The 23,419-nt window shown below is 35.4% G+C and overlaps 1 protein-coding gene across 1 annotated transcript in view; it reads left to right on the top strand.

The window, feature by feature from the left end:
• ITGB8 (integrin subunit beta 8) overlaps positions 1–23,419 on the top strand; it is a gene marked incomplete at its 5' end in the record, with an annotated part of 96,806 nt that overhangs the window by 62,206 nt on the left and 11,181 nt on the right. The window contains 4 exons of the mRNA XM_082632046.1: positions 6,446–6,541; positions 15,750–15,839; positions 19,556–19,690; positions 22,330–22,735. Coding sequence (XP_082488172.1) covers positions 6,446–6,541; positions 15,750–15,839; positions 19,556–19,690; positions 22,330–22,735 — 727 coding nt within the window. The remainder of the gene's footprint in view (positions 1–6,445; positions 6,542–15,749; positions 15,840–19,555; positions 19,691–22,329; positions 22,736–23,419) is intronic.

Raw genomic sequence — 23,419 nt, 5'->3', positions numbered from 1 at the left:
ACCTATACTCTGAAAACTATAAAGCACTGATGAAGGAAACTGAAAATGATAAAAAGAAATGGAAAGATATCCCATGCTCTTGGATTGGAAGAATTAATATTGTTTAAATGGCCATTCTACCCAAAGCAATCTACAGATTTAATGCAATCCCTATCAAATTACCAATAACATTTTTCACAGAACTAGAACAAATTATCCTAAAATTTATATGTAATCATGGGAGACCCCCAAATTGCCAAAGAAATCTTGAGAAAAAAGAAGAAAGCTGGAGGTATCATGCTTCCTGACCTCAGACTATACTACAAAGCTACAATAATCAAAACAGTATGGTATTGGCACAATAAGAGCCATACAGATCAGCTGAACAGAATAGAGAGCCCAGAAATAAGCCCATGCACATATGGTCAATTAATCTATGACAAAAGAGGCAAGAATATACAGTGGGGAAAAGACAGTCTCTTCAACAAGTGGTGCTGGGAAAACTGGACAATTACATTCAAAGGAATAAAATTAGAACATTTTTTTCCACACCATATACAAAAATAAACTCAAAATGGATTAAAGACCTAAATGTAAGACCAGAAACCACAAAAGTCATAGAAGAACACATAGGGAGTATGGTCTTTTACAAAGATCTTAGCATTATGTTTTTGGACCTGTCTCTTCAGGCAAGGAAAACAAAAGAAAAAATAAACAAATGGAGCCTAATCAAACTTAAAAGCTTTTACACAGCAAAGGAAACCATCAAAAAAATGAAAATGCAACCTACTGAACATGAGAAGATATCTGCAAATGATATGTCCAATAAGGGGGCAATATCCAAAATATATCAATAGCTAATACAACTCAATATCAAAATACACCCTGACTAAAAAATGGGCAGAAGACCTGAATAGGCATTCTTCCAAAGAAGACATACAGATGGCCAACAGGCATGTGAAAAGATGTTCAACATCACTAATCATCAGGGAAATGCAAATCAAAACCACAATGAGATATCACCTCATACCAGTCAGAATGACCATCATCAAAAAGACCACAAACAATAAATGTCAGTGAGGAATGTAAAGAAAAGGGAACCCTCCAACTTGAAAAACAGTATGGAGGCTACTCAAAAAATTAAAAATAGAACTAACATATGATCCAGTAATTCCACTCCTGGGTGTGTGTGTGTGTGTGTGTGTGTGTGTATATATATACATACATATATCTATATCTATATCTATATCTATATCTATATCTATATCTGAAGAAAATGAAAACATTAATTCAAAAAGATCTATGTACACCAATATTCATAGGAGCAATATGTACAATAGCCAAGATATGGAAGCAACATAAGTGTCCATCAACAACTGAATAGATAAAGAAGTTTGTGGTATATATATACAATGGAATATTACTCAGCCATAATAAAGAATGAAATTTTGCCATAAGCAACAACATGGATGGATACAGAGGGTATTATGCTTAGTAAAATGACTCAGAGAGAGAAATACAAATACTTCATATTTTCACTTATATGTAGAATCTAAAAAATAAAACAAATGAATGGATATAACAAAACAGAAACAGACTCACAGATACAGAGAACAAGCTAGTGGTTACCAGTGGGGAGAGGGATGGGGGAGGGGCATGTGAACAGTAATGACTTTAATAATAACTTTAGAATAGACCTAATTTTAATGCTTCTCATGCTTGCAGAAAATTACCCAGGAAATTATTTCTGCAAACAATATTTATTTTTTCTTCTTTAAAATTGAAAGCAAAAGTTGCACACAGAATCACCTGAGCTAGGCTCAGAGTAGTCTCATATTGCTTTTATAGCACCCCTGAAAATGAGAAAAAATATTGATTTTCCAAAGTGACTCAATAAAAACAAAAGTTGATGAAAATACTTATGAAATAGAATGTTCCAAATAAATTATATGTTTGGTTAAGTCATATTTAAGCAGAAAACTTACTACCATTCTCATTGAAAAGCTTACAAAAATGGTTATTCCATGCCCCTCATTCAGTAACAAGGCTATCAAGAATGCAACTGATACCATGTTTGGCAAGAGCCACAAATCAAACATTTCAGGAGCCAGGTGCAAAAGGTAAATAAATGAGGCAAGTTAAAGCATATCCAAGAGCCCAGCATTTAGCCTTTAGTAATGGCCTTCAAATGTCTTTTATTAAGCAGTCTTTTATTGAAAGCTGTCTTTTATTAAGCAGCCCTGTGGTATTTGTCCCTTTACACTTAGGGAGCACCACCCAGCCTCCCAGTGAAGTGTAGATATTGCTATTACCTCCATTTTATAAATGAGAAAATGGAAGCACTAAAAGGATCAGGAACTTGTCTGTGGTCACACAGCCCTCCATAGTAGTGCCTAGGTAAATGACAAGCAGTGTGACATCAGGACATGACCTTCTACTTACCATTAATATGGGCTTAATAATTAGAAAATGGTAAATGAAAGTCTTTACACATGTTAACCCATTTACTTCCCACCATAACCCTGAGAGGTAGATACTAGTATTTATATGTTTTACATATATAGAAACTGTATCACAGAAGGTTAAGACAGATGCCCAGTGTTACATGGCTAGTAATTGCAGAGCCAAGAGTTGAAGCCCCAGGTGGTCTGCTTCCAAGCCCCTGCTCTTGGTATGGCTCTCAGCCAGAATGATTTTGCCCTCCAGAGAACATTTCAATGTCCAGAGACATTTTGGTTGTTACAACTGGGGAAGGAGGGAGATACTGGCCTCTAATAGGTAGAGGCCAGGGATGTAGCCAAGTACCCTACAATGCACAGGATAGCCTCACAGCCACAACACAAACTGTCCATAGTGCCACTAATGGGAAACATGGGTCTACGTGATTATGACTATGCAGCGATACAGACAGAAAAATAGGCCATTGGGAGAGATGGGGACTGACAACACATGATTTAAAGTCTTCATCTCTAAATAAATCTGTACTATCACATTGTTTTCATGCTGTCTTTGTCCTCTAAAAAGTGATCTATAAAATGTAATCCAGATAACTGAGTACTTTTATTTAACCAAGACATTGGGTTTTTTTTTTTTTGTATCTTATTATGGTATTCAATGTTTCAAATTCTATATTATCTCATAAGAACTTTTTATAATGAAATTCACTTTTATGGAGAATATTAAACACTTATTTTCTTGTCACTACACAGGCACATTATTAAAATTCATACATCTCTACATAGTTATTATCTCTTTAACCGAAACTGTCTCCATGGAATCTTTCTTACCTCCTCTTCCCTTCTGACATTTATAAGTTATTTCCCACAAATCACAGTGAAGGTGTTGGTGAAGAAGAAAAATGTGAATGGAATCCTTTTGTCCTTAATTACTTAGCAGCTGCCTTGGCACATTGCTTTCCCTTCTCCCTTCTGCCCCAGAAATGCTTGTTATCTCCATTAATTATTTTCAGAGTTCAGAGAAACAATATGTAATGGGTTAGACAGAGGGGGAGTTAAAGCTGAGGAGCAGTGATGTCACCAGCACAGGACAGCTGGCCGAGAGGGAGTGTTCCTGCTAGTGAAATACAAGACATAAAAGATAAAATACTTAAAAGATACTATGCTTCATGGAGGAAAGGGGAAGGGGCTTCAACAATGGCCATTAATCCACAATTCTCCCATCAACAATGGTCTGTTTAAACACCTATCAAACATTTGTAGTTTTAACAATCTGCCTCGAGGTACTTGGAATTTTCTTTTAAAACATTTCTTTCTAGGGTTAAAAAATGTGTTCTTTTAAGCTTAAAAATCCAACTGAACTTCTTAATGATCTTCGGAGCAAATGAGAACTTTCTAGATTTAAATTTTGTGTACTTTTGGTCAATGTGACTTCCTGTTTTTGAAAAGGGGAAAGAGATTAAGAAGCCTCCAAAAGCTGCTTACATTTTGGACTGTCCTTTAATATTGATTTTATGTGAGTTAAGTATAAGCTGGTTAAAAATATATGGATTAAATTTTCCTGAAAATATGAATGGTTTTAAAAATTAAGAAGAGGGAATGCTTGGCAAACTGTGATTATTTTTTGTCAAAGCAAAAATATTTGAAAAGTAGTTGTTGCCATTAAAAAAATATTCCCAATACAGCCAGACTTACCTTCTTTTACTTGTTCTCTTTTTTAGTTGTTGTTCTCTTTAATTTACTAGCATTATGCAAACTGTCATAAGTCTATTTTAAGAGTATGCATATTATTAGGAACAAGGAATAAAAATTTATCTGATAGAACTTATATTTTGGGGATTGTTCTATTACTTTACAATTATATTCTTAAGAATTGCTGTGGGTAGAATTTTTCTTATGCAAATCCATGTGGTAATATTTGTTATACCCCTTCGTAAATTGGAGTCATATCACATTTAATTGTAGTTCAAGAAATTTTTATTTGTTTCTACAAAGCAATTATAGATTATATAGAAATAAAAGGATATTTGTTATGATTATTATCTTAGTCCATTCGGGCTCCTATACCAAAACATCATAAATTAGGTGGCTTATAAACAATAGAAATTTATTCCTCACAGTTTTTGAGGTTGGTAAGTCCAAGATCAAGGCACTAGAGGATTCAGGGTCTGGTGAGAGCCTACTTTTTGGTTCAAAGACAACACCTCCTAGTTATAACCTCACATGACAGAAGGTGCAAGGGAACTTTCTCCACTGGCTCTCTTTTATAAGGGCACTAATCCCATTCAAGAGGGCTCTACCTTCAAGACCTAATCACATCCCAAAGGCCCACCTCCTAATATTACATCACCTTGGAGGTTAGGATTTCAATGTATGAATCTGGAAAGCGGGACATAGATATTCAGATCACACCAGTTACTCATGTTAGTGATGATAGTTTTAAGCACAAGGCTGTGTCTTATATCTTAATAAACATAGATATATAAGTTTAATAAGTGGGTCAAAGAACTTAGGCTATAAGTGAAACTAGTAAAATTAGCTCTTTCTAAGTTCATATAGTTGCCAAAATCCAGAAATATTAACCAAGATGGTTTAAACAAAATTTTCCCTTAACAAAAGCACAGTTAGCATTGGAGGGTGAAAGGGGAAACAAAAACTAGAGTAATTTGAACTTGAATCAGATGATACTAATTAGGCTCAGTCACATGATCCTTGGCTTACACTACTAGGCACCAACAACAGGTGGGCCCAACTGCAGGTGAAGTTTGACATCATTTCTCTAAAGGTATCTAGAGTTGTTATTTGAGATTGCTTTAATATCTAAAAGAGCATTTATAGAAAGAAAAATATCAAGTGCTATGTTTTACTACATAACTTTATATAGCAAATTCCACAGTTGTCAGATTTCTCATATTTACTAAGTTTTATTCCCCTTCTACTCATCCCCTGCTTTCTTTCCCACTACCGCAAAGAATGTCACAGTTAGAGCTACATAAGTTTTATATATCAATGTAAGACAGATATGTAATATAAATATATGTATACATAAATGACAAAAAGTATAATGATAATAAGTTGAAAGATCTGTAACTACACCTTGTATAAGCTGTTGGAAATAAAAATTATAATAATTGCTATTAGTTTTGCAAGAAACTGCTCTAAATAATTCACATACTATTGTTATCTTTCTACTTTTGCCAGCAATCGTGGAAGGCAGATACCATTCACATGTTACAGAGGATAGATCTGAAATACAATTTTTATCATAAACTGACAATCCGGGATTTGAATACAGGGTTTTCTTCTTTTAAACAAACTTTGTTCTATACCATGTTATATATCAAAATTTTATATGTATGTAAATATGTATGTATATACATGCATATATTTGCATTTTTAAACTTGTTACTGAACTTCACCTCAAAATGTGATTGTCACTAATATGTCTCTATTTCTGAATATTAAAGAATCTTTCAGTTATATTACTTGGAGTCCAATGTTAACCTAAAAAAGTGCTAAACACTCTTTGTACTATGTTGAATGCAACCCTCTTCATTTTTCTAAGTTTCTGAGGTTTTTATGGAGCCTTTGTCTTTAAAATATCCTTAATAATGTTGACGTTGACCTTATTTTTATTTTTTATTTTTTTGCGCTATGTGGGCCTCTCACTGTTGTGGCCTCTCCCGTTGCGGAGCACAGACTCCGGATGCGCAGGCTCAACAGCCATGGCTCACGGGCCCAGCCGCTCTGTGGCATGTGGGATCTTCCCGGACCAGGGCACGAACCCGTGTCCCCAGCATCAGCAGGTGGACTCTCAACCACCGCACCACCAGGGAAGCCCTGACCTTAGTTTTTAAAAGAATTTAAATGCCTCTAGTAAAATGATAATCCTTCCCAACACAATACATTTTCATGTTAATCATACAATTTTCCTCGTAACAGATGTTTGGAAGTGTGTGGAACTGAACTACTAAATTTCACTACCTTCTTTATTTCATTTTCTGTTACAGGAACATCCCTCACTAGGCCAACTTTCAGAAAAGTTAATAGACAACAACATTAATGTCATATTTGCAGTTCAAGGAAAACAGTTTCATTGGTATAAGGTATGTTAACTCCCGAAATATAAAAATTAAAATGTTTGCATCTATAGTTAAAATTAGAATACTAATTAAAATCCCAGGTAAGGATTCTGGAGTTATTATAATTTGTACAATCTAAATTTAATACTGTATTAACTAACATAGCCCAGGTGTCCGTTCCTCTGGTGAGATGGGGCAGGAGATGCTCTCCTCAACTCCTTGCCTGGGTGGGCAACTCAGGCTCCAGGGCCAGCAGAAATCCTCGTGTGAGGGTCCCACTGAGTTCCCCGGTCAGAGTACTGCAGCTGAGTGGAGCGGCTGCTTGGGACTACTGATCAGGTGCTGCAGAAAGCCTTCATGGAATCTGACATGTTATCACTCTGGGAACACTGGCCAGCTGCTCCTGACTTGGTCACATGAAAGCTCAGACTGTCCCAGACTCTGAACTGAAGAGAACCAACACAATTAGCATATCTCTCACCACCATGAATGCAAGGTATTTCAATTAAGAGTATCAGAAGGACATCTATAAAGCCCAGACTGGCATGTGCAAATTCTGAGGAATAGTGGAATAACCCAATGTATCTGGGTGACCTTTGGAGACAGCTGAGACAGAGCGACAACAGGGCAGTGGCTGACACCCAACTCATAGCCCATCTTTTCCAGCCATGTGGCTGCCAGGGTCTTGGGGCTCTGGCCCGCTGTAAGGCATGAGCCTCGGAGATTGAAGAGCTGAATTCAGGACATTGGTCTACCAGAGACCTCCCAGCCCCATGTAATATCAATCAGTGAGAGCTCTCCCAGAAATCTCCATCTCAAAACTAAGAGCCAGCTCCACTCAACGACCACCAAGGTCCACTGCTGGACACCCCATGCCAAACAACTAGCAAGGCAGGAACACAAACCTACCCATCAGCAGAGAGGCTGCCTAAAATCATAATAAGTTCACACACACCCCAAAAAACACCACCGGATGGGGTCCTGCCAGAAAGGCAAGATCCAGCCTCATCCACCAGAACAGAGGTGTTAGTCCCCTCCACCAGGAAGCCTACACAACCCACTGAACCAACCTTACCCACTGGGGGCAGACACCAAAAACAACAGGAACTACAAACCTGCAGCCTGCAAAAAGGAGACCCAAAACACAGTAAGTTAAGCAAAATAAGACAGAGAAATACACAGTATATGAAGGAGCAAGGTAAAAACCCACCGGACCAAACAAATGAAGAGGAAATAGGCAGTCTACCTGAAAAAGAATTCAGAGTAATGTTAGTAAACGTGATCCAAGATCTTGGAAGTAGAATGAAGAAAATACAAGAAACGTTTAACAAGGACCTAGAAGAACTAAAGAGCAAAGAAACAAGGATAAACAACACAGTAAATGAAATTAAAAATTCTCTATAAGGAATCAATAGCAGAAAAACTGAGACAGAAGAACAGATAAGTGACCTGGAAGATAAAATACTGGAAATAACTACCACAGAGCAGAATAAAGAAAAAAGAATGAAAAGAATTCAGGACAGTCTCAGAGACCTCTGGGACAACATTAAATACACCAACATTCAAATTATACGGGCCCCAGAAGAAGAAGAGAAAAAGCAAGGGAAGGAGAAAATATTTGAAGAAATTATAGTAGAAAACTTCCCTAATATGGGAAACGGAATACTCAATCAAGCCCAGGAAGCACAGAGAGTCCCATACAGGATAAATCCAAGGAAAAACACGCCAAGACACATATTAATCAAACTATCAAAAATTAAATACAAGGAAAAAATATTAAAAGCAGCAAGGGAAAAACAACAAATAATGTACAAGGGAATCCCCATAAGGTTAACAGCTGATTTTTCAGCAGAAGCTCTGCAAGCCAAAAGGAAGTGGCAAGACATATTTAAAGTGATGAAAGAGAAAAACCTACAACCAAGATTACTCTACCCAGCAAGGATCTCATTCAGATTCGACAGAGAAATTAAAAACTTTACAGACAAGCAAAAGCTAAGAGAAACCACCAAACCAGCTTTACAACAAATGCTAAAGGAACTTCTCTAGGCAGGAAACACAAGAGAAGGAAAAGATCTACAATAACAAACCCAAAACAATAAAGAAAATGGGAATAGGAACATACGTATCGATAATTACCTTAAATGTAAATGGGTTAAATGCTCCAACCAAAAGACATAGACTGGTTCAATGGATACAAAAACAAGACCCATATATATGCGGTCTACAAGAGACCCACTTCAGACCTAGGGACACATACAGACTGAAAGTGAGAAGATGGAAAAAGATATTCCATGCAAATGGAAATCAGAAGAAAGATGCAGTAGCAATTCTCATATCAGACAAAATAGACTTTAAAATAAAGACTACTACAAGAGACAAAGAAGGACAGTACATGATGAGCAAGAGATCAATCCAAGAAGAAGATATAACAATTGAAAATATTTATGCACCCAACATAGGAGCACCTCAAAACATAAGGCAAATGCTAACAGCCATGAAAGGGGAAATCGACAGTAACACAATCATAGTAGAGGACTTTAACACCTCACTTTTACCAATGGACAGATCATACAAAATGAAAATAAATAAAGAAACACAAGCATTAAATGATACATTAAACAAGATGGACTTAATTGATATTTATAGGACATTCTATCCAAAAACAACAGGATACACTTTCTTCTCAAGTGCTCATGGAACATTCTCCAGGATAGATCGTATCTTCGGTCACAAATCAAGCCTTGGCAAATTTAAGAAATTTGAAATTCTATCAAGTATCTTTTGAAACCACAACGCTATGAGACTAGATATAAATTACAGGAAAAAATCTGTAAAAAATACAAACACATGGAGGCTAAACAATACACTACTAAATAACCAAGAGATCACTGAAGAAATCAAAGAGGAAATCAAAAAATTCCTAGAAACAAATGACAATGAAAACATAATGACCAAAAACCTTTGGGATGCAGCAAAAGCAGTTCTAAGATGGAATTTTATAGCAATACAATCCTACCTGAAGAAACAGGAAACATTTCAAATAAACAAGTAACCTTAACACCTAAAGCAAGTAGAGAAAGAAGAACAACAACAACAAAAAAAACACAAAGTAAGCAGAAGGAAAGAAATCATAAAGATCAGATCAGAAATAAATGAAAAAGATATGAAGGAAATGATAGCAAAGATCAATAGAAATAAAAGCTGGTTCTTGGAGAAGATAAACAAAATTGATAAACCATTAGCCAGACTCATCAAGAAAAAAAAGGGAGAAGACTCAAATCAATAGAATTAGAAATGAAAAGGGAGAAGTAACAGCTGACACTGCAGAAATGCAAAGGATCATGAGAGATTACTATCAGCAACTCTATGCCAATAAAATGGACAACCTGGAAGAAATGGACAAATTCTTAGAAAAGCACAATCTTCTGAGACTGAACAAGGAAGAAATAGAAAATATAAACAGACCAATCACAAGCACTGAAATTGAGACTGTGATTAAAAATCTTCCAACAAACAAAAGCCCAGGACCAGATGGCTTCACAGGCAAATTCTATCAAACATTTAGAGAACAGCTAACAGCTATTCTTCTCAAACTCTTCCAAAATACAGCAGAGGGAGGAACACTCCCAAAGTCATTCTGCAAGGTCACCATCACCCTGATACCAAAACCAGACGAAGATGTCACAAAAAAAGAAAAGTACAGGTGAACATCACGGATGAACATAGATGCAAAAATCCTCAACAAAATATTAGCAAACAGAATCCAACAGCACTTTAAAAGGATCATACACCCTGATCAAGTAGGGTTTATCCCAGGAATGCAAGGATTCTTCAATATGCAAATCAATCACTGTGATGAACCATATTAAGAAATTGAAGGAGAAAAATCATATGATCATCTCAATAGATGCAGAAAAATCTTTTGACAAAATTCAACACCCATTTATGATAAAAACCCTCCAGATAGTAGGCATAGAGGGAACTTACCTCAACATAATGAAGGCCATATATGACAAACCCACAGCCAACATCGTTCTCAATGGTGAAAAACTGAAACCATTTCCTCTAAGATCAGGAACAAGAAAAGGTTGTCCACTCTTACCACTATTACTCAACATAGTTTTGGAAGTTTTAGCCACAGCAAGCAGAGAAGAAAAAGAAATAAAAGGAATCCAAATTGGAAAAGAAGAAGTAAAACTGTCACTGTTTGCAGATGACATGATACTACACACAGAGAATCCTAAAGATGCTACCAGAAAACCACTAGAGCTAAACAATGAATTTGGTAAAGTAGCAGGATACAAAATTAATGCACAGAAATCTCTTGCATTCTTATCCACTAATGATGGAAAATCTGAAAGAAAATTTAAGGAAATACTCCCATTTATAGTTGCAACAAAAAAATAAAATACTTAGGATTAAACCTACCTAAGGAGACAAAAGACCTGTATGCAGAAAACTATAAGACACTGATGAAAGAAATTGAAGATGATACAAACAGATGGAGAGATATACCATGTCCTTGGATTCAAAGAATCAACATTGTGAAAATGATTATACTACCCAAAGCAATCTACAGATTCAATGCAATCCCTATCAATCTACCAACGGCATTTTTCACAGAACTAGAACAAAAAATTTCACAATTTGTATGGAAACACAAAAGACCCTGAATAGCCAAATAGCCAAAGCAATCTTGAGAAAGAAAAACGGAGCTCGAGGAATCAGGCTCCCTGACTTCAGACTATCCTACAAAGCTACAGTAATCAACACAGTGTGGTAATGCCATAAAAACAGAAATATAGATCAATGGAACAGGATAGAAAGCCCAGAAATAAACCCACGCACATATGGTCACCTTATCTTTGATAAAGGAGGCAAGAATATACACTGGAGAAAAGACAGCCTCTTCAATAAGTGGTGCTGGGAAAACTGGACAGCTACATGTAAAAGAATGAAATTAGAACACTGCCTAACACTATACACAAAAATAAACTCAAAATGGATTAAAGACCTAAATGTAAGGCCAGACACTATCAAACTCTTAGAGGAAAACATAGGCAGAACACTCTATGACCTAAATCACAGCAAGATCCTTTTTGACCCACCTCCTAGAGAAAGGGAAATAAAAATAAACAAATGGGGCTTAATGAAACTTAAAAGCTTTTGCACAGCAAAGGAAACTAGAAAGAAGACAAAAAGACAACCCTCAGAATGGGAAAAAATATTTGCAAACAAAGCAACTGACAAAGGATTAATCTCCAAAATATACAAGCAGCTCATGCAGCTCAATATTAAAAGAACAAAACAACCCAATCCAAAAATGGGCCAAAAGCCTAAATAGACATTTCTCCAAAGAAGATATACAGATTGCCAACAAACACATGAAAGGATGCTCAACATTACTAATTATTAGAGAAATGCAAGTCAAAACTACAATGAGGTATCACCTCACACCAGTCAGCATGGACATTATCGAAAAGTCTACAAACAATAAATGCTGGAGAGGGTTTGGAGAAAAGGGAACACTCTTGCACTGTTGGTGGGAATGTAAATTGATACAGTCACTATGGAGAACAGTATGGAGGTTCCTTAAAAAACTAAAAATAGAACTACCATACGACCCAGCAATCCCACTACTGGGCATATACCCTGAGAAAACCATAATTCAAAAAGAGTCATGTACCACAATGTTCATTGCAGCTCTATGTACAATAGCCAGGACATGGAAGCAACCTAAGTGTCCACTGACAGTTGAATGGATAAAGATGATGTGGCACATATATACAATGGAATATTATTCTGCCATAAAAAGAAACGAAATTTATTTACTTGTAGTGAGGTGGATGGACCTAGAGTCTGTCATATAGAGTGAAGTAAGTCAGAAAGAGAAAAACAAATACCGTATGCTAACACATATGTATGGAATCTAAAAAAAAATGGTTCTGAAGAACCTAGGGGCAGGACAGGAATAAAGACACAGATGTGGAAAGTGGACTTGAAGACACAGGGAGAGGGAGGGGGCTGGGATGAGATGAGAGAGTGGCATGGACGTATATACACTATGAAATGTAGAATGGATGGCTGGTGGGAAGCAGCTACATAGCACAGGGAGATCAGCTTGGTGCTTTGTGACCATCTAGAGGGGTGGGATAGGGAGGCTGGGAGGGAGGTGCAAGAGGGAGAGGATATGGGGATATATGTATACATATGGCTGGTTCAGTTTGTTATACAGCAGAAGGTAACACACCATTGTAGAGCAATTATACTCCAATAAAGATGTTGAAATTTTAAAAAAAGTAATGTATACTACACAGGGTCTTAAGTTAGCAGTTAAATATAAATAAGTATAAATTCTATGTTTGTTACACCTAGAACCAAGTGTGGGCACTGATACTTGGTGTTGTACTGACTGTGACAATAATGGAGGAGACTTTTATCAGGTGAAAAGTAGTTCACACTCCAAGTATACCACTCATGTCCAGAGTTCTGCTTTTTCTAGCCCATGGGCATATCTTTATAATAGGTTAGGTTGGGGAATATCAGCATATTTTACAATAGCACCAACGTACCTAGATTTGGTCTAGGTCATCTAGTAAAGGAACAAGAGGAGCCATGGAAGTGGCTAACCCAGTCAAAGCCTTCCTACATAAGAATAATGTTGATTTTGTCCAGTATCTTTTGGGCCAGGTGAGTCCTACAAGCCCAAAAGACGTTTGGCACCTATGTCACTCTGGCAGCACCCCATGGGATTCCCCCTGTCACCCCCAAACCTATAACTTCTGTGATCCTGCTATAGCTTTCTTTTCACAGTCTTTAAGGTTTTTTCCAGAAAACTCTCTTTTTTTCATTTCTACAATATTGTGATACCCTAATTTTCATTACACATATCTGTTCACTGGGTCTTCTTCATCTCCTTTGTGGTCTTTGCTTCTTCCTTCTACTCCTAATGTTCTTTACTTATTTTTTAATACTTCAGAGAAACTACATTTTCTTTTGGCTTCAACAAATACTTGAACCCATTTTCATTTGTCACAAAGCTGGTGTTCCCTTCAACAATTTCCCTAATACCTGACTACCACGTTTATCATCTGAAAGTGCTACTTAAATTATACCATTTCTTCTCTTAGAAATCTATAGTGAAAATATAAATCCCTGTTTTCCCAAATTTATATACCATGGAACCCCCTTTTTAAGCAAACAACCATTAATATCCACAGAAGTAGGGCTCTGACCCAAATTAAATGCCTGAATCACTTTATTAACAATAGTAACTGCTTCTACTTATTGAGCACTTACTATTGTCAGGAACTGAGTTTATTAACATTAACTCATTTAATACTCTTAAAACTCATAACAATGAGGGCAATATTACTAGTATGCCCATTTTAAAGATGAAGGAAAGTATTTAGGGAGGTTATATACTTTCCCAAACTTTCCTAACAGCCTAAATCCTGTATTCTTAAACTCTAAGCTTAAATTTCAAACTGAATTTCAACTTACTGTGCAGCTCTTTATTGCTTTTACCTCCTTTTTCTCTGCTATTTATTACTTCTTGATGGTGATATTAGCTCTAGTAGTTTCTCCCTACTCCTTTAAGAAAATTTCCACTGACTGTTAAACCATAAAACCAGGTTTATTATTAATTGAATTGTGTGCAAAGTAAGAGTCAGCAGATTCTAAAAGCCTGACCGGCTCTGCTAAGAGTCCTGTGTATTCCGTTGCAGTCACCTAATTTGGCTGCTCAGAGATATTTTTATTAATTATCTTTGTCTGGATTGTAACAGCCTCCTAACCCATCTCCCAAATCTATCTTCCGCTCGGCTACAGGATGAGCTATTTGAATCACAGGTGTGACCACAGTACTCCCTAGAGTAAAATGTTCCAGTGGTTCCCTCTGATCTAGAGGATCAAGTCTTTAATATTGTCTGCGTTAAACTTGTCCCTGCAGTCGTGCTTCTAATCCTCCTGTGTACACACACTCACCAGGCTCTTTCTTTCTTTTGTGACTTTGTTCTTGCTACCTATCTTCCATGCCTGGAAGCCCTTCTCCATCATTACTTGACTAACTCTTACTCATCCTTTAAGACACAGCTCATGAATCACCTCCTCCAGGAAACAGTCCCTGACAACTTTCCCCAGCTCTCAAATGCTTGCTCAGTATCCCTCTCATTAGGGTCTATACATATGTCTATTGCTTCAGGTGTACGTTGTTTTTTGAAACTGTCATTTATATTCCTGTGAGATCCTTAAGGATGGAAACTATGTGGCGTAGCAATTTAGCATTTCCAAAGTGGTATATGGTTGTTAGTTAATAAAGGTTGTATAAATGAATTTTTAAAATATTTAACTGATACATTTTCCCTATTACCTGAGATACCAACTTATTAGTAACCAAGTAGTAGCTGGCATACAGCAGGAACTTAATGATACTTGTGAATGGTAAAATGAGTATATAAATGTATTTCAAGACTTTTCATTATCTGATTCCATATAAATATGTACCATTCACTCTAGTCAGACTAGTTTCTTCTCTATTCTTACTTCATCTACAACTTGGGTAAACCTTTAAGCCTTTGCTAATTCTCATTTCTCACTAGGGATACCTAGAGTTGATTCCATAATTATTATGTACCATCCATCAGGAACACCTGCTCCATGAAGCTTCCATTTGTGACTTTGATTTTTTTTCTCCTGTCTGGGCAAATATGTCCTAAAGACCATTCCATGGAAAAGTAGTTCTGCAAAATATTTGTATATGTTACATGAGAAAAGAGTTTTGTAATTAAGTAAATGTTAGGGAATGCTGCATTTAATAATGCTAACTTATTTCTGAATTGCAGTGGTGTACATTTTGAGTCTCCATGTGGAATAAACCATATGCAGAACTTATCAAACTTATTTGCCCTCAGAACCCTTTTCATTTTAAAATCTCTTGGGATCATGTTCTATGGGGGATAGTTTGGGAAATGCCAGTCTGTGCTTTGAGTTTTAGGTCAGCATGTAACTTGTGCACGCACACACACTCATGCACATACAAACACATACTATTTCAGGAACATATGTTTTGGCTGCTCTGCTTAGTTGCTTATATTTTTCTTGTGTCTCATAGTTTTTGATTCATGTAATGACTCACCTTCCACTGATAACTACAAGGTTTTTTAATATTTGTTGATTGCTAAACCATTGTATACTATTGTCATTAAGTGCAGGTTATTGGTATGTTTTCTAGGATCTTCTACCCCTCTTGCCTGGCACCATTGCTGGTGAAATAGAATCAAAGGCTGCAAACCTCAATAATCTGGTTGTAGAAGCCTATCAGGTATGTATATACTGTACACATTTTTTCAAATAAACTCTTAACCTCAATTTCCATGGCAAGGTACAAACTAATGCCCTATCATCTTGAGAGGAGTGGTGGAAAAAACAGATTAGGAATTAGGAAACTGAGCTTAGCCCTGGCTCTACCACTAACTAGTTATAGAACCTTGGGAAAGTCATTTCAGCTTTCTGTGCTTCACTATGTCTCACTGACACAGTTTACTAAACTCAGGTTGAGCTACAGACTATCTAAATTTCCTTCCTCATCAAATGTTCAGTGAGTCACCAAATCACAGCTATAGAATATACTTTATTACCAAGAAGTTTCACAATTTCCAGTGCCATAAAGTAATCAATCCACAGTGTTATTTAAACAGCAACTTTCCAGGGAAAATGAACTGTATGAGATATAGAGATTACTAAGAGAACTTTGTTGGGGTCTCCTAGATCAATCACTTGGTTGTTCGATCGTTTACTTAAGCAGTTTTACCAAACTAGTTTGATTAAAAGAATCACCCTAAGAGATACACTACTTTATTGAGACGACAGTTGTATGCTGTCCCCAGTTCGTGTAGAGTGGGTACCAAATGCAAAGATTTAAGAAACATCTGCTCTCTCAATCTAGGTCATTTCTGGATAGAATAATCTCTTTTAAGAAGTTGTAATAATAGCAGCTGTCATTTTAATACCACTAAGAACCAGTTATTTTCCATACATGACCTCATTTAATCCACACAACCGACCTATAAGGCAGGTATTAGTACTCCCACTGTGTATCTGTAGAACTTCAAAGAAGCTAAGCAAATCAATCAAAGGCCAAACAGCTAACAAGCAGAAGCAGCAGCACCAAAACCTAGGTCTTTAATTCTAGCTTCTAGGTGCTTCCTCCTGTGTTACACAATCTGTTTGTCTGTTGTTGTTTTTTTCTTTTTTACATAGTGTCTAAAGATACGCTTTATTCTACCCTGAATTTATGCACCATTGATAAACTCCCACTTCCCAAAATTCTCTTTTTCCCTTCCTGACACAGCAGAGTTGAACAGTGTTAACAGTAGCCCAAGCATTGTGAGAAATCTTAGGCTTCTCTTCTCATTTTCTTCATGGAACATCTGCCTTCAACTCAAGTACAAAAGAGTAAAGCAGGAAGTAGACACGGGATAGAAAACGAAGGACTTGTTTAAACTTTCTTTTTTTAAAAGGAAAATAAACCTTGCGAGATTTTTTTGTTTTTGTGTTTTTTGCCAGGGAATTTTTCTATGTCTGAAGACTATGTTGGATGAAATAAGAAAAGCATCTTTAATTATATTTCTTCTTCACTGTTACAAAACAAAAACAAAAACAAAAAACATTAGGACTGGTGGAGCTTCTTATCAAGGAAAACCAAAACTGTGTACAATTCGTTCCCATCCGAAGTTTGTTCCCAAGTATAATCAAAATAAGAAAGGAGCTTGCAGTGTTAGAAGTCACCCTAGTTTTCATAGTATAAACCCATTTATTACCCCAAAGAAAAAATATAAGTCGACAAACTTTCCTGTATCTAAAACTGCACCCATGGAAAGGGAAACAGCAGGTTTTTTTTCATGTTCTTTATTTGCTAGAATAGGTATGTGATGCATTATCTAATTGCAGTTCTGATTAACCTTAAACAATTAGAAAATACTAACAAAACTGACAGGAACTCTGGCTAAACAATCTCCTTAAGTTGGGATTCTGTTATTATTTTATACATGTCTATACTTTCAAAATTTCATTTTGCCTTCACAGTTCAACAGAAACTGTTCACAGTTCATTGAAGAAAAAATAATAAAAATCTTTTATTCTAACTTTTAATACTTTGTATTTCCTTTTTAAGACTTTTTATAAAATTATATACAAATTTAGCACAGGTGAATGTGATTGCATTTTGTTTTTTATCCTTTACATCTGCATTGCCATTAGAATTAAAACTATATAAAAATCATGACTATAATAACTTAATAGTAATTTAGCTGAAATTGACATAAAAAATAAATCATGTTGAATAAAAAAGAATTATACTTTAGAAAAAATAAATTCTGCCTCTGTACCTGTTAGATATTAAAAGACAAGCTTAAGACTGTGTCTGAAACTTAATTTCTTTTTTTTGCGGTACGCGGGCCTCTCACTGTTGTGGCCTCTCCCATTGTGGAGGCTCCGGACGCGCAGGCTCAGCGGCCATGGCACGGGCCTAGCCGCTCCGCGGCATGTGGGATCTTCCCAGACCGGGGCACGAACCCGTGTCCCCTGCATCGGCAGGCGGACTCTCAACCACTGCGCCACCAGGGAAGCCCTGAAACTTAATTTCTTAATCTCAAAACTGGGCAAAATTTTAGCTATTTGTCTTCATACCCTGTTTGAAAAACATTGGTGAAACTAGCTTAAGGTTTTAAGGGAAGCAGAATTTCAAAAGGGCAAAAAGAACAGCCATGGTATTAGGAACTTCCTTCTGATTTGTCAAACCATCACCATATCAATACCATTTGTATACCATTAGAAGTTTCTATTTTTTACTGAAATTGTTTAATTAAGTGATTACAATGTATGAATTCTCTGGTAGATAAAAAATGTGACTAATATAGTCTTACCTTTATTCAAATAAAATTTGCTAATTTGAGGAAGTATCTTACTCTAAAGATTTACTACCATAATTCCATGATCAATTATTAATCAGTAAGCACACATCTCTTTATTGATTATACAGTTGAAGAAGAAAAATTACTCAAGTAAAGAATTAGAACCCATGGGGATTTCTTTTTCCTTCACACCCTGCTACTCACTCTTTCCTTAGGTACATACTTCGTCTTTTCCCTTTCCTTTTGTTTACAAAAATAAGGATATTTGCATGTGATAGACTCTTAGTTTTATGAGATGAAATTCACACAGATCTACAGAATATATTTAATGTAGCTAGAACTTTTGGAACTCAGAGATTGGACGAAATTAGGATGTGCTTCATACATAGTAGGCAATACATACATGTTTTTTGAATGATTATATAAATGAGTGAATAAATGAGCAAATGATTTTCTGCCCAGTAAGGGGCCCTATTTCAGTATTAAGGATTGGAACAAATTTGATTGACATAGCAAGCCCCAGGGATTTGGCAAAAATCCTAGGCCATTCTTGGAGAATTTATGGAGCCATAACTGGCAGGTATTTCTTATACCTACAGTATAGAAATGCCCTCCCAAAAATTTATCTTTCAATTCTGTATCAATAAGGCAGTTTAGCTTTCATGATAGTCTAAAGTGTTTGAAACTGAAATGCTTCTTTAACAGCTGTAAGTGTCAGAAGCATGTTCCAGATTTTAAGCTGTCAAGATTTAGCCTCTGTGATGATATATGTATTCTCAATGCTTTATTTAAATTTTACCAAAAAATATAAATATTATTGGATTAAAATGATTATGTTCCTAACAGGCTGAGTGAGAAATATCTCTGAGGTGATCAAAATGCAGTCATGGAAATATGTGAAAAAATAGAGCCATTTAAATGCAGAAAATCCTTCAGTATTTTTTATGTATTTCAAATGTAATTGGGTCATTATGTGGAAACACTGTTTTTAATCGACCTTTTACAGAGACAAACTCTTTGATTTAGTTAAAAATTAAATCTAGAATGACATGATAAACTTGACTCTGTTTTGTTGCTTACATTAGAAACTGCTATAGTATACAACTAAAAAATGTCATCTCTGCAGAAACTCATTTCAGAAGTGAAAGTTCAGGTGGAAAACCAGATAAAAGGCATCTATTTTAACATTACTGCCATCTGTCCAGATGGGAGCAGAAAGCCAGGCACAGACGGATGCGGAAATGTGACAAGCAATGACGAAGTATGTGGGTGTGCGTTTTTCCCATTTAAAGTAAACTAGTTGTTTGGCATGCTTTCTTACAGAAAAATCAAACCATTCAGAAAAACTTTTTTTACTACCGACCTCAAGAATCTCATTTACACTTCAAAGTAACTTTTATTATCCAATCCCTAAGTTCCTACTTGCTGTAACTCCATTGACTGTTTTCTCAAACTCTAGTTAAAATAAATAAATATATATCATATTAAATAATTATTTAATAATAATAACTTTAAACTTAGATGACACAGCCAGTGAATGTTAGGAAATCATATCTCCTCAAACAAGAAGTGCCCATACTTAGGATGATGATAATACCTTTTTGTTTCAAATCTGAAAATTCTCAGAGTAAATGTGAAAGTTGAAAGTAAAAACGACAGAGAAGAATGCTGTTGATAAAGATTAAGAATTACAAAATCTTTCACTTTGTGATTGTCCCGGTACACTTGTATTATCTCAATACAGTGACCTACAAGGTAGGGGAATTTGTTAAGAACAACAACAACAAAAAAAAAAAGTGTCATCATTTAACTAAAAAGGAATGAAATATGGAAAAGAGAGATCCGGATTATAGCAGCATCAGGAAATAGGACCAGGGGAGATAGGGATTCTCCCAGGATTGGCACAATAGAAAGTAAATACACAGAAATATGCTTTTAAAAGAAATTCTTGTAGAATGAAGTGATTTTCAGTGAGTCATTTACCTCTTGAGGCATCAGTTGCCTCATTTTTAAATAAACAGCTAGAACTAGAAGATTTCCAATCCCACCTCCATCCATCTCTAAGGTTCTATGATGTTATTATTTTAATATCATGCTATAGAGAAAAAGAAAAAGTTATTGAAAGAGATTAAAAATCCTAGTATTCTAAGGTTGAATAAAGGAGAATCTTCCTTCTCTTTAGTTAGAATATAATTTTCTCTCCGGAAGTTTAGAATCTGCAGGTAGTATAGTTGTTCCAACAAGCTGTATATTTGAAATTAATTATTTCAAATTCAAATTCTGTAGGCTCCTCCATAATCACTGCTTGAATTTTGTTCAAAAGACATTTTATGCCAGTTTACAAAATACATATTTAATTTCCACTGAATACAGAGAAACTTTGTGCTAGCAAAAGATAGTGTTAAGTTAGCTTTTGAGAAAGGGTTACCTTCTTAAAAGTAGCTCTTTCTTTCAAAATCAATTTTGGCAGAATGGTTTTCCTTACTCCTTACATTTTTTTTTCTTTTTGTCTACACCCCTTTTTTCCTCACTTTCAACCAAGTAGTATAAACAGTTTGACTAAGGAAGAGTCATTTGACCGCTTAATTATATAAACCCCAAGTTTTGCTCTATTAATATTGGCAGTTGACCACATTATCCTACAGTCTGTTAATCCTTATATTTTTAAAGAGAAAAAACATTTCAAGTCTGACACCAACTGTATTGATTTTAATATTATGAGACTAATTCTAATTCCGAATGGATATATATATAACGTATAAACCTAAATTTAGACCTTTCACATCATTGTGTATATTTGTACTAGGCTTTTTGGTTGGGATGGATATCTATCTATCTATACCTTTATACATATACATATATAGAGAGAGAGCACGCAAATCTCTATATATTCATATATATATCCATCCATATATATTCATCCATATCTATTTATCATCTATCTATCTATCTATCTAACTCCATCCCAACCAAAAAGCCTAGCACAAAGTATTTTTAAATTGTAACATATCTCAGTCTAACATGGAAAAAAAACATGTAACCTTCTTATTTGCCAAAGTACCTGAAGATCATAAGGTGAGTTAAGAAATATAAACAGACACACTAAGCCGATCGTGTTGTACAGGAAGGAAAAATAGAGAAAAAGGAAAAATTTGGCAGGAGAAAGACATTCTGTAGTTTGCATGGGGGAAACCAATTCCTGCCAGGCCAGATCCTTAGTTGTAGACTAACATCTTCCACTGAGACAAATGTATGACCTTGTATTGAGATCTTAAGATCTAAAAGTGAGAATCCTAAATCTTTTTCCCTTGAGTAACATCAGGGAAAGCCCCATGTTTTCTTCTTAACACCATGTATAAACTAAAATTTAACTCTAAAACTTACTTGGGCCCCTGGAAAACAGAAACAAAATAAAAATTGTTCATTTGAACAATTGTTCATCTCAGGGTTTTAAACCAGTAGAGCAGAAGCTCTTGACTTTAGTTTATTTGATCTATCTTTAGTGCCAAATATATTCAGTAACTCCACATGTTAAGGACTGAAACCAGAAAATGGTCTATTCTCTCTCAAGTTTACTAAGAAGTCAGTTGAGGATATAAATTAATGATCGGAAGTAGAGTACACATTTCAAATAGGCTTAAACCCATGTCCATTTAATGCTGCAATACAGGCAAGTCTCAGTCATTGCATCCTTTAACTCTCCAGTTCATTAATTAGGAAATACATGAAATTAAAAAGGAATGTTATGTCTACATATGAGAGTACATGTGTAATTTATAAATATTAATTTCTATAAGATGGTATATTATTGACTTAAATATTATTAACAGATATAATATTGGTAATAAAAATTATCAAGACATATAAATATATTTTCTTCCTCCCCACCCAAAAATTTAGGTTCTTTTCAATGTAACAGTTACAATGGAAAAATGTGATGTCATGGAAGGAAAGAGCTATGCAATAATCAAACCTATTGGTTTCAATGAAACCACTAAAATTCATATACATAGGAACTGCAGCTGTCAGTGTGATGACAGCAAAGGACCTAAAAGAAAGTGTGTAGAAGAAACTTTTCTAGATGCCAAGTGCTTCCAGTGTGATGAGAATAAATGTCATTTTGATGAAGATCAATTTCCTTCTGAAAGTTGCAAGTCACACAAGGATCAACCTGCTTGCAGCGGTAGAGGAGTTTGTATTTGTGGGAAATGTTTATGTCACAAAATTAAGCTTGGAAAAGTATATGGAAAATACTGTGAAAAAGATGACTTTTCTTGTCCATATCACCATGGAAATCTGTGTGCTGGTGAGTATAAGTATGTACATGCAGTTATTTATATAGTTATATATTAAACTAGCATACATGTTAAAGTATCTTTAAATCACATCTTTATAATTACCAACTTTGAATATGAATTTAATATTCAAACTTTCAAAGTCTGTGAAATTAGGACATAACTACAGATTTACAGTACATGATTCTGATATTTATAGTTTAAATTATTTTGTACAGGAAATATTTAAAAATTAAAACCAAAAGTTAATTGTTATTTTCAAGTATGCCTTGATCTTGTAAAGACACATACCAGAAAAGGAAATTACTGATAATGTCTGACAGATTTTCTATAATCTGGGTATTCTTCTAGAAGGATCTGATTCATTCTCATAAGTGGTTACTCCCTCCATCTTGCTCAGAGGATAGTTAGCTATAAAAATATACTTTTCATTCATTGTAATATTCTTAATGCATTATCATAGATGGCATTGTAAATCTGTAGTAATTTAAATTTCTCTACTTTATTTTTGGAACAACGCCAGCAACAAAACTGTCAAAGGACAGAATTCTTCAAGAAAATGCTGGTTTCATAAGAAATCTAGATTAGTCCCAGAGGGCACACACAGACCAGATTTAAAAATGAGATAATTTAAAATGAAAATATCAAAAGTACTGTTTGGCTAATTCAGTTTACTGCCACCTAGAGGTTAGATT

Source organism: Mesoplodon mirus (genome assembly GCF_964341445.2).
Source record: "Mesoplodon mirus genome assembly, chromosome: 9".
Taxonomy (NCBI): Eukaryota; Metazoa; Chordata; class Mammalia; order Artiodactyla; family Ziphiidae; genus Mesoplodon; species Mesoplodon mirus.
This window is presented reverse-complemented; position numbering and strand designations above follow the sequence as displayed.